The sequence below is a fragment of the Coloeus monedula genome (assembly GCF_965178545.1).
Source record: "Coloeus monedula genome assembly, chromosome: 11".
Classification (NCBI taxonomy): Eukaryota; Metazoa; Chordata; class Aves; order Passeriformes; family Corvidae; genus Coloeus; species Coloeus monedula.
In genome coordinates this window covers 17,932,427-17,944,691 of record NC_138791.1, presented here as the reverse complement: position 1 = coordinate 17,944,691, position 12,265 = coordinate 17,932,427, and the positions used below count along the sequence as shown (strand labels likewise).

Genomic DNA, 12,265 nt, shown 5'->3' with positions numbered 1-12,265 from the left:
CCCTGTCCCTGCCAGCCCCTCCCGGTCCTGCTCCTTCTGCATTCCCCTAATGCACAGCTCTGTCCGCACGGGAAAGGCTGGGAAGCGTGTTTTTTTGGGATACCTGGGGTTTGAATGTTATATCTCAGTGGTTTCTCGGCTGTGAGATACCAGGGATTTGTGTGCGACCCCCGAGAGGTGTTTGGGGTGATTAATTTGGGCCGGGGATGCTCCAAGTGCAGCAGGAGCACACGGCAGTGAGAGCTTTGGGGAAAATAAAAATGCAGGCTGGCAAGTCATCCCTGAAGGCTCCAAATGAGCTATTGGAGTTTTGCTACCTCTTACCCCAGCTTGTGTTGAGAAAAGAAGAAAGTCCGCAGGAAAGCACATGAGGTGTGCAGGTGTTCTACAGGCCAGGTGTTTCCTATTTAGTTACGAGTCAGTGAAACACGTGGCAGCTTCTCAGCCTGGAAAGGGTGGGAATGTTGCCCCTGGAATACATGATAGGGTGAAATGGGGAGTTCTGATTTTTTTCATACTTGCTAAACAAGGCTGAATACCCATATGAGAAAAAGGGTGATCTGTTAATTTAGGCTTGTTAATAGTTAATGGTTTCTGACTGTTCATGAAATTGTCAGAATGGGGGTAAGTTCAGTAAAGATAACTGAAAGTTAGTGAAAAGTAGCTCTTTTCCAGGTAATAGTTCTATTCTGTGGTTTTTGGTTAAAAATATTTTTGTTTTAAAAAGTTAAGTTTCGAAACTGTGTGACCCTTTGTAAAGACATCCCCCAAAGCAACCAAAACCCCAGTCCTTGACTGAGTTCTAAATTAAACCTGAGATAAGAAGCTATTGAGGGGTCAGACAATTGTACATGAGGTGAATAATAGTGTGTAAATTCCTTCTGTCGTGCTAAATATATACATATGCCAATGTATATACATACATGGGGTTCCGAGGGATGTTATTCTAAACTGTCCTTAAATTTCTTGCCCTTATTCTGGCTAATATATGTGTGAATTATAAACAGCTCTATTTTTGGACGTATTACTGGGTTTTAGTATTTCTTAATAGTGATTTGTATTCAGTTCACTAAACAATTTTAGAGACCTAAGGTCTGCTATGTGTGAAATTATAAATAACAAAACAAAAAAAAAGGTGGAAAGTTTTAGGACTGAATTTTAGTGTGGTTTTCATGTGGAATGTAACAGGTGCTTTCCTGTACTCCAGCTTTACATTCAGTTGTTTCATTAAGGTGCAGAGAGGTGGTACCTTCACATTCTTGATGACACTTTGATGTTGTTGGTGTTGTCACGAGTTTTCATCTTGACCATGTGGGAGATAATTTTGTGGGAATCTGAAATGTTCTCACAGGATTTTGAAGAGACACCTCTCACTCTTATAAATTGGAACCTACAGTAATCTTTTTTTCTTTCTTTTCCTGTTTCTGTAGGGCCAGACAACTGGTGTTTGCTTTTCCTGCTGGATTCATCATGATTACTCCAGCTTTTGAACTGACCCAGGATCCGGATTTTCTTACTATAAAAATCAGAGTGCCTTATGCCAGAGCTTCAGAGTTTGACATTTATTTTGAGGGGGAAGATTTCAAATTTTATGCTAAGCCATACTTCCTCAGGCAAGTAGTGGAAAAATTTTTCAAAAATTGACCTTCATACTAAGAAATGAACTTAATTTTGGTCCCTTCAGAGTGTTCTTCATCTGCACCTTTTATTCTGTTGACTACAGACAGCGCAGTTCATGCAAAGATTTGGGTTTTTTTGGATCTGGCCTCTTTGTTCCTAGGCATTAAATCATGTTAAAGGGAGTTGAAAGAAATGCTCTTCTAAATTTACTGTACAATGGCTTTTTAATTGTAAGTGGCCAGACAACTCTCTGGGTGTAAATTCTGTAGAGCATGTCTTTTCCTGGGAGGGATCCAGGGGGATTGAAGTGCATGGATTCCATTACTGTGAAAAGGAGTCACGTAGTTAAGGCCTTTGTGCTGCTTTTGGAATGTGCCTTACATTTTTATAGGCTGAGACATTAACTTGCAGAATTAGTCAGAGTGAGGCATGTCATTTTTTGCCTGCAGATTGACACTTCCTGGAAGAATTGTAGAGGATGGCAGAGAAAAAGCATCTTATAATGCAGATGAAGGTATTGGTTGATGTATTGGTATCTGTGTCACAGAAAATGTTGCTATTTCCAGTAATTTATACTTAAAAGCAATAAAGCAGTAAATTTGTTGCTTGCAGAACTTTTATTGCATGACTTAAGACAATAATGAGATCGGTGAATGTAGCTTCTGTGGATTGTTTGGTAGAAGGATTAAAAATTAATTAAAGCTTGTATTCTTCTGTTGGTTTGTGTTTATACAGTGTAAGTCAGGAGACTCTAAGTAGTTAAATATTCTCTTTTGTGTTTTGTCATTAAAATCTTGAATTGTTATGAAATAAGGTTAAAAACATGCACAGGGATCAATGCGTAATAGAACACTACCTGCAAGTGTCCTACTTCCTCTGAGCCTTTCTCATTGGAGGAAAAAGGCATGTTTTTGTTTGTCTTGAATATCTTAATGCAATAATTACATTCCGACTTTTTTTAAGGTACTTTTACAATTCAGTTACCCAAGGAGAATCCTGGCCAATATTTTGAGGGGCTGGACATGCTGACATCTCTTCTAGCACCAAAGAAATCAAGATCAGCGAAACCTTTGGTAGAAGAGATGGGTATGACAAAATCAATCTTGTTTATGCAAGATGATACATGTGTGTAATGAAACAGTTATAGACCTGTAGAGTGATGTATGTAGAAAAGTACAATGTTTCTATTACTGACCAGCCCAAGGTATGAGAAGGGTGTGAATAAATCAAAGTATGGATAAGAGTGGAAATAAATATGTAGTAGATGATACACATATCAACTTTATAGGTTTAGTTATTTTTAAATTTTTCCAAAATGTGCTTTAAAAATATGCTAATGCTCTGTAGGTCTTTGTACCCCTCTAGTGGCTGTAGAACACACACACAGTTGAATCTTCTACTTTCTACAAACTACAGCTGGACTTTTAGCTCAAATGAGAAGCTAATTAAAACCACAGATTCTAGTGCAGGTCTTGCTTAACACCAGTATTTAACAGACAAAAATGTTTGGGTATCTCTGTTTAATTTTTTAATACTTGCCTTAAATTATTGATAACATCCCTTAGGTTCTGTCAGGGTTCTCCTAGCATCAAATGCTGATCTAGTTGAAATCAGTGGAACAGGTATTTCGGTCTGAGGGAGTGCACTTAAAATTTAGTATTCCTGATGTTCATTTTTGAAAACTAGGGAGTTTGAAGCAGGACCTGTGGGTTACAGATCTGTATGACCCAGTGTTGAGTAAAATTTCTTAAGAGATGGAGTAAAATGAGGGAGGTTTATTGTGCTACCAGTTTTACCTTTCTAGGAAATAATATATATTTTTTTGTGTAATACTTTTCTTTCTCTGACCATGGCATAGCTACAGCTGCTTCTGCTGAGCTATCTGAGGACAATGAGGAAGAATTTGACTGGGAAGTGGAACAGATTCCTTATGAAGAAAGCACTCCACCACTGCAGCACCCCTATGGATTTGGGAATTTGCGCTCAGGGGTGTTCCAGAGGCTGCAGGTAGATGCATTTTTGTCTTTTCTTGTCTTAAAAGTCCTGGGTAGGCTTCCTGGCTCACAAGACAACTTTCGAAAAGTGCAACTCAGTTATGTGACTCTAACTCATTATTGTATGAACTGTAGTAGTCACAGGTTTTGGAGCAGGATTGCTGTTTATGGGGAAGGTATTTACATCCTATTAGGACATATATGTTGGTTTATTGCCATGAAATTTGTGAAGAAATACATTTCCCATCAGCATTAATGGGATGGGAAATAACTACTTAATGATGTTTAAAAGGGCACTGTAATTGCCTATTAATTAATGTACAGCCACTTCGGAGAGTGAGAGTATTCTCAAAAGTCACAAGAATGATGTTTGATTCTTGTCTTTGTTGGGGTTCTGTGCCTTTGTTAAACATTGCAAATTTATCTTAATACAAAATAACCTCCCTGCCTTATGATAAAATGGTCTGAATAGACTTGATAATATCATGAATTCTAAGGAGCTTCAAATAATTGCATTTCCTTGGAATTTTGATGCTTTATTTGCACAACGGAGCCTGAATTTGGAAGACTTGAAAGGGAGGTTGAAGCTTTTCTAGGGATTTCAGTGCAATGGTGATAAGCATACTTCTTAAATTCTTACTAAATAAATCTTGTGTGTCATACCAGTGGCTTGGTCCTATAATTTTGTTCCCATTTGCAGGATGAGCTCAGTGATGTCATTGACATTAAGGATCCAGACCAAACTCCTGCAGAGGAACGTAGGAGGAAACGTTTGGCCGCTGAGGCTGCCAAGTTTGAGCCTGATCATTACCTGTGAGTACTGATGGGCTTCACCTGGCCAAGTACCTCTGAAACACATTCCCTTTTCCTTTTTACAAATGATTGGATTTAAGATCACTTTTGGAAAGAATAGCTTTACTTTTGGGCTGGTTTAGTCTCATGGGAGCAGGCTATAATGGGTGTTCTTAGTGTGACACTGACACAGAGCATTTCTCATCTGTTTTGGGGTTACTCAACTGTTTAATTACTGCTTAAGTCTGTGTGCAAAGGGGGGCTGCTGTCAGCTGTTTGCAGAGCATTGTTTCGTAGTTAATGTCTTCAGCAGCTGAGCAGCCACTCCCTGCCAGCATTTTCGGTTGACAAAGTCAGAACTTTGTTTTCCTGTTGTGAAACAAGGACTAATGAGCCATCCTGGTCTAGGAGGAGAGAATTTGAGTTTTGAAGTTACAAAGATTTTTGTCTTGGCCACTTTGTTTTTTGCCTTCGCCACATGTAACCTGTTTTAGAGCAGAATGAGGAAAATGTCCAAGACTTTGTGTTTCTTTTGTGCTTCATTCCATGGGGTGAGGTGAAAATGATTCTTTATGCCTTTCAGGTTGGAGTATTTCAGGTCAAATTAGATTCAGAGAAGTAAAATAAATGAAAGCCAAGAGATTAGTAATGTAGATTGATTCCTGCAAGATGGGTTTGGTGGGAGAAGAGGGTAGTCCCCAATAGGGAGAATTAGCACTGTGGTGTGTTTTGTTTGGGACAGGAAGGCTTAACCTATTTTGAGTTTTTCAGAAAGTAGCTTTTTGCAGACCTGGAATTTTTCCTCAGTTGGATGTTTCAGAGGCAGCCTCATGTCTTCCTGTGACACACAGAAAACAGAAGAGCTTTCTTGAACTACATTTCACTAGAACTGAAGTAGTTCCTAACCTGTAATGGGATGCAAATTGCAGTAATTTTAAGTTTCCATTTTAGACGCTGTGTTCTGGCCTGGTAGAGCTACACTATTTAGTTTAATGGCTCTGTCTTGGTTGTTTCAGAACAGATGATACCAGCCTTTCTTCAACAAAAATTGTTTCCTGAGGAGAACTGAAGCTCTGGTAGAAATGGGGGCAAACAACTGTTCTGGTGGCTTTGAGGAAAATGTACCCTAGCTGATATCTCTAAGTTGCTTTGACATTGAAGAGAGGCAACAAAAAAATCTGTCAGTGTAAGAGTGAAGCAAATTGCATTCTGTGTTCAGGTTTTGTGTGGTGGTTAAGAAGGTATTAAGAAATTTCCTGGTGGTTTTTATTTTTTTCAATTCTCAGTAGTTATACCATTGTTTGGCTTGAAGAACAAGCTCAAATGGTAAGAGGAAGCTTAGGACAAATCCTCCCAGAATTATTAGATTGAAATTTTTACCACAGTGGCTTTGTGCTGAGATAGAGGCGATCTCTCTTCCAGAATTCATGTACAACTCCTTTTTCCACCTTGCTGCCACATGTCCTTGCTTACCTTAAAGTCCATCCCCATCCAGGCTTCTCCTTCACCCTTCAGCTGCACAACCTCCTCCCCACAAATTCTCTGGGTCTTAAGCAGGAGAGCTGCTCAGTAAAATCATGTGATTTGTGTGAGAAGCCTTTGGAGTGTTTTCCTTTAGCTACATTCAGAATAAATGTGGTTGGTTCAGTTTCATGTGATGCTGCAAGCTCATCAGTTCCCTGAGCTTCTGGGTGGCTCAGGGAAGGTGGAGGAAGTAAGGAGGGAATACTGAAAGATAGAGAATATTGGGGGGTTTTTTTTAATAATTATTATTCTCTGCTTTAAAGTCAAAGAACATATTTCTAACATGGAAAATAACCTGGAGCCAAGTGAGATGTATTTTATGGATATGTTAATATGTATCCACATATAATATGAATTGAAATAAATAGCATATGAAAGTTCTTTTTATTTTTCCTAGAGCTGATTTTTTTGAAGATGAAGCTATTAAGCATCTTTTAAAGTACAAACCCTGGTGGATTGATGCTCATAAAAAGATGACAGCCTTGCAGGGAGAAAGTCATCAGGAACATGACAGTCCTGCATTTGGTGAGAATATACATATATATGCATATATATACATACACATCTGCTGCTTGAATGATAATTGCTGTGGTGCCATGTTACAGGTTATTGTTCTTAAAGGAAATGTATTACTCTACTACATTTATTATTTATTACTTTATTACATTACTTTATGGGTCTCAGAGACTTTTCAAAGAAAACTCTTTGTGTCCATTTAGAAACCTAAAGGCATGTTTCCAGGGTGAGTCAGTGACCTTGTTGGGAGCACTCTTAACAGATAACTGAAGCTGCCTCCCTGCACACAGTGATTGCAGAGAGCACTACAAGTTATCATTGTGCATTTTCTTCTATTGTTCTTTGTTCATTTCCTATGTAGTATGAAAATCTGATATTACTAAAGTAGATGATGATAATCCCTTCACCAGAGGTTCTCAGTACACTGATAATACTTGCACTTCCATATTTTCTCTGGGAGAACAATAGAATTTGGGTAGATGTTGTGTATTTTACTGTGAATGTAATCTGATCTTCATTCCTGGTCTCTTTTCAGCCTCTGAAGCCAAAATTGTTAATTATGTCCATCATAAACACTTGATTTAAAAAGCACTGGACAAAGGTACAAGAGGCTTGAAAACACAATAATGAGGGGTTCCTTTGTTTGTTTTTATCCATTCACTCCTTCGTAAATGAAACACTGCTCTGTTTGCTTGGTTGAGGAATATAATTAAAGTGAAGAGCTGCTGGATGATTTTATTGATAAGGAGTGTTTCTCTTCCAAATTGAGGTAGTGAGGAAAAACATGTATATTGTTGGGTCTTAGAGGCACCAACAAACTCCTCAAAAGCCTGGCAAGCCTGCTAATGAAAATTACACAGAAAAAGGATCATCTTTTCTCCAAACCATTTCTTATAACATATATAATAAGAATGATCCAAAAAATGTCACCTTCGTGGGGCTGAGGGGAGAGGCTCATGCAGCTTTTTGAATCTTGAGGAAATTTAAGTAACATAAGAGGCAATCTGGAGTTTGGTGATGTTAATGACAACAACCCACCCTTTCCCTTGGAAAGACCTCAGTTTTGGTAACAACTGTGCTATTTGAATAAGTGACTGAAATCAGTGGAGGTTCCTAAACCTGAGTGAGCTGTGGTGAAGGAAACCACCATGAGAGGGAGTGCAGGTTCTACTTGAAGGTCTCCTGTGAATGGGAATACAAAAAGGCAGGATGTGGCTCCAGGCTGTTCCACCTGGAATCTGATCGTCAGCAGGATGCATCCCCTGTGGTTTTATATTGCTTTATCCAGCCAAAGGAATGGTGCAGTTAATCAGGAATTCCTGTCTGTCCCGTGTGAAGGAAGGATTTGTTCTTGATTAAAGATGTGCTGCTCCTCAAGTTAAAAATGTAAAAGTGACTTTAGGGTGGGAAAGACACCTAAAAATCAGCAGATTCTTTAAAAGTTTATTTTCTTATTCAGAAACACTGAATGAATGGAATTATTTTTTTTCTTCCTTTTCCTGACTTACATTGATGTCTTTTCAGTTGTTATCTTCATTGGTTTCTTAGAGCCAAAACTTGATTACTTTTGTCTTTATAATGTCTTTGGCTGCAAGGAGCAATTAGAAGTACAGATGGCCTTTTTTATTTTTTGCATGACATTGCAATTAACTGAAGATTTTCTTTGGTTGATTGCTGCTCTTATATTTATCCCTGGTTATTTTCTCTTTTGTTTTTACATCATCAGGTTCTTCTAATGTCTCATTACCAAATTTTTTCTTTTTGGTTCATCTCATTAACATTTAGAGTTTTCATCTCTCTTCTGTCCTTACTTTGAATCTATTTTTATTTGACCTTTTTACTTTTTCTCCAGCTTGTGTGCATAGTTTGTGTATATTGCCTTTTTAAAAAATCTTATCCTAAGTGTCTCTTCTTTCTTTTGTCCTTTTTGTACATCTCACTGTGTATTCTCTTCCAGCCCTTTTTGTTCACACTTACAATGTCTTAATTCAAGTCAAGTAATACTCCATAAAGCCTTACTAATTACACAGCCTTTCCCATGAGGGGATAAAATTTTTGGAAAGCTTGCCTTCTGCTGCTGAAGTTTACATGAGTATCTTGCTTCTACAGATTCCAGATGAAAGGGTTTGTATTTTCCAACAGTCACATTCAGCTTGGTTAAAAGTTCATTTTTATTCTACTTCCAATTGCACAACTGTAAAAAACTCCTCTTTAGGCAACACAATAATCTTCAAAGGCTCAGGCTGACATATGTATTTAATCTAACATTTATATGCTCCAAGGATATCTTATTTTGTTCGGGGTAACCTCTCATGCTTTCAGTGACTGTTTTCTTTCTCATTTCTTTATAGAAAGAGAAGCAATTTCCTTTTAAAGTTCCACCTTTCAGTAAGGCTCAGCTCAAATGTATGCCATTACTGCTAGATTCATAAGTTTAAGATGGATTACTTTTCTTTTTTTATCAAATTTCTGCAATTGTGCTGTCTACCTGCTTTGCTCAGTTTTCAGGGCTTTGCATCATGTGTTCCTTCCTGGCACTGCTCTGCTGCAGAGCAGGTTTTTGTTACATGAGGAAATTCTGCATTTTATTCATCCAAAACTCTTAATGATCAGTCTCCACTGTAAAATATCTCAGGTTTTAAAAGGCAAGAACAGTAGGAAGAAAGAATGATGTATGGTGTTGATGTGTTTGCAGGAACTGTGGATTTCTTAAGGAATAGTAAGGAAAATGAATATAAAGGAAAGTGTGAGACCCAGGAAAGGCTGTCCAAGTCCAGTGATTCTGTGGAGAATGCCTGGAGGAAGAAGGTCAGAAGTAATGTGGAGGAAATGTGCTGGAAATGTTGATTTGAGAAGTGGAGGTGGAGGCTTGACAGTGAAGAAAAGATAAGTGGAGGAGATAAAATTTGGATGAAAGAATTGCAAAGACAGGAGAGGGATGAACAAACCAAACCGTAGTTAGCATGAATATGGGTGTGCTGAGGGGACAATTTGTGTTTTTAGGACTTTTAGCTCACTTCCTGAAAAACTGAGGCTCTTCTGATCACAGTCTACCAGACAGAGCTTTAGGGAGTATCAAAGGTGGTCACAATCTGCAGCTTTCCAAAAATGGCCCCATGTACATGGAGAAGAGCTTTCACTGAATCTTCAGTGCTACCTTTTGAGGGGCAGAGTCTGTACAGGAAAGAGGAAGTGGGAAGTTCCACTAACCTCTCATTCCTCTGCAGGCTGCACCAAATTCAAGCAATTTAACAGAAAATCAGCTTTATTATTTCAGTTACTTGTTTAAGTTTACATTATTATTGAGTATTTTTAAGGCAGCCCTGGGGAAAATGCTGACTCTGCACAAAGGCTTTGGACGACTGCAGTCAGAGTAGTGCTGCCTTTCATCTTGTAATGGCTTAGGAAGAGCTTGAAGAGGGACTTGTTTGCTACTGATTAATATCAATAACTGACTTTATTCTGACTAATCTGCTCCTTTAGCTGGTGTTGCTGATTCCTTAACCTGTAGGGATAGAAGCACACATTTAAAAACCTTAGAATTGAAACACACTAGTTTAAAGAAAAAAAAAAAAGAGAAGAAAGGTCAGTTCTGCTCAGTTCTCTCCTTTTGGGAGAGCTGGGGGGTTCAAGACTTGGCTTGAGAGGGCCATAAACTGAGGCTCTGCTCCCATCAGGAGATTATCAGAGGTACTTCCTGACCTGTACTTTCCTGACTGACCACTGAGTCAGCTCTCTGTGTGGGTCCAGCACACTTTATCTAAGTGCTCCTAACACATTTAGAACTGGAAGTGTCATAGTAGTCTCGAGATACAGATCTCACAGTGATTTAAGTGGTGTTATCACAGTGTAAAATACCAGTAGGGCTGTAACAAAACACCCTCTGGCTGTCAGACCTCATCCTCCCCTCAGAGATTAAACTCTGCTTCACTGACACTCTGCTACTGAAGGACAATTTGAAGTATCTTCTTTTTTAACATGAGGAATGACCAGCTTAAAACAAGTAAAAGAGGTGATTAAAATGTAAAGGTAATGTCTGCAGTCTCATCTGTCAGTAACTTTGTGAGATGAATTTGTCTGATTCCTTTAGATGTGGATCTGTTAACACACAATTATACTCTGGCATGGTTTTGCCATTGGCAAATACACAAAACAATTTTAAATCAAAGTTACAAAAAACTTGCCAATTTAGCTTACTTGATAAGTAGCAGCAAGTGCTGCTTTGCATTAGATTAATACTGATTGTGGTACAGATTGTTAGCTACAATTTGGCAGTGTAAGTGTACAAAAGTGTACAGGCTTAGTACAGCAGAAAATGTAATTACAATTTTAATTGTTCTGATAATTTCACACCATGTACTTGGAAGTTTTGAACTGGGAAAACAAAGTAGGTGGTGGTTTGGACATGTTAATTATGAGTTTCAGGCCTGGATAATTAATTGTTCAAAAACTTCAGGCAATGGGTAGATGTTTTGTTCTAACATTGAAGTATTTTCTCCAGACAAAGATATTTTATTTAGATATTTTTATTTAGAACACCTGGCACTTTGCAGCAACTTGATGAACATCTTGTAACATTTACCTTTGGGAATGGTCTAGTGTACATCTTACTTGCTGTTATTTAGTAGACTTGGAATTCCTGTGTTTATGGTCCAGTTGTAGATGTTATGATGCTTCAGAGTTTGAATTTTAGAGGAAGGAAACTTTACTGCTATGTTTTATGAATTTCACTTGGAGTTTCTTTGCTTGCTGTTTAAAAGTGGAGTGTGGCTCACATTTTCATTGGAGAATCAACTTATAAAGAAATTTACTGATAGAGATACATCATCTATAGTTGTGATTCAAGGGATGGTACTGAACTGCTTTGCATGAACAGAAAACCAGAGTTAGAACTACCCTATCTTTCTAAATTGTCACTTGCCTCTGGATTTTTATCCCATACAATGTGGGCTTAAGAATCCTCATTTTACTCAGATCCTGATTGTGCATTTATCTCTGTATAAGATATCCAGGCATCCACAGAAATCCTTAGCATCTGGAGAGGTTCAGAATCATCAGTGTGTACATGCAGTGCTGGAGCTTGACATTGAAAGGAATACACCAGAGCTTCATAAAAGTTAAAGAGGAAAGTAAGAGAGATTTAGGCTTTTACTTGAGTGATGGGTGACTTGTGATTAGTTACATGCTCCTTTTTAAAGACACTGTTGAAGTGGTATTACCACCTATTAAAGTGAATGTGCCAGCTTTAAATTCATAATCAATTATCCTTTTACTTTTTATAGTTGTCTTCTCGGAGGAAGAGAGAGAGCAGATGAGAAAGTTCACAAATAAATCTTACCTTCTGGATAAAAGAAGCCGTCACCATGTATATCTTGGATTAATTGATATTCTTCTGGCATATTGCTATGAGATCTGTGTCAATGAAGGGGACAAGAATGTAAGTTTAAAGAAGTAAAAAATAATAATATATTTTAGGAACCTAGTGCTGGACCCTGCTCTGCCATTTAAGAAACTTACCTTTTAAAGCGAACTTACTTCCAGGCATCAAAAATACATGATGAAGTTCAAATGAAAGACTTTCCATCTCTAGACTTCATGCACGTGGGGTTTAGTAGGATTTCTGAATACTTGTGTTCTTCTACAGCAGCATTGTAATAGGAGAGATGTGGAGTTGCAGGAGATTCCAGACAATTCTCTGTATTTCTGATTTGTGTGTCTTGATTTATTCAAATGCAAATTTAACAAGATAATTGTTCTTTTTTGTTCTGTGTGAATCCCTTGCCCTCTTGGAAATGGAATTGCTTCCCAGATACAAGTTT

General features: G+C 38.1%; 1 protein-coding gene across 1 annotated transcript in view; it reads left to right on the top strand.

Annotated features, from left to right (window-relative positions):
- Positions 1 to 1,470: 1,470 nt before the first annotated feature.
- SHQ1 (SHQ1, H/ACA ribonucleoprotein assembly factor) overlaps positions 1,471 to 12,265 on the top strand; it is a gene marked incomplete at its 5' end in the record, with an annotated part of 37,050 nt that continues 26,255 nt past the window's right edge. The window contains 7 exons of the mRNA XM_082289032.1: positions 1,471 to 1,613; positions 2,070 to 2,134; positions 2,584 to 2,706; positions 3,479 to 3,627; positions 4,315 to 4,427; positions 6,328 to 6,455; positions 11,729 to 11,883. Of these exons, the coding sequence (XP_082145158.1) occupies positions 1,471 to 1,613; positions 2,070 to 2,134; positions 2,584 to 2,706; positions 3,479 to 3,627; positions 4,315 to 4,427; positions 6,328 to 6,455; positions 11,729 to 11,883 (876 nt within the window). The remainder of the gene's footprint in view (positions 1,614 to 2,069; positions 2,135 to 2,583; positions 2,707 to 3,478; positions 3,628 to 4,314; positions 4,428 to 6,327; positions 6,456 to 11,728; positions 11,884 to 12,265) is intronic.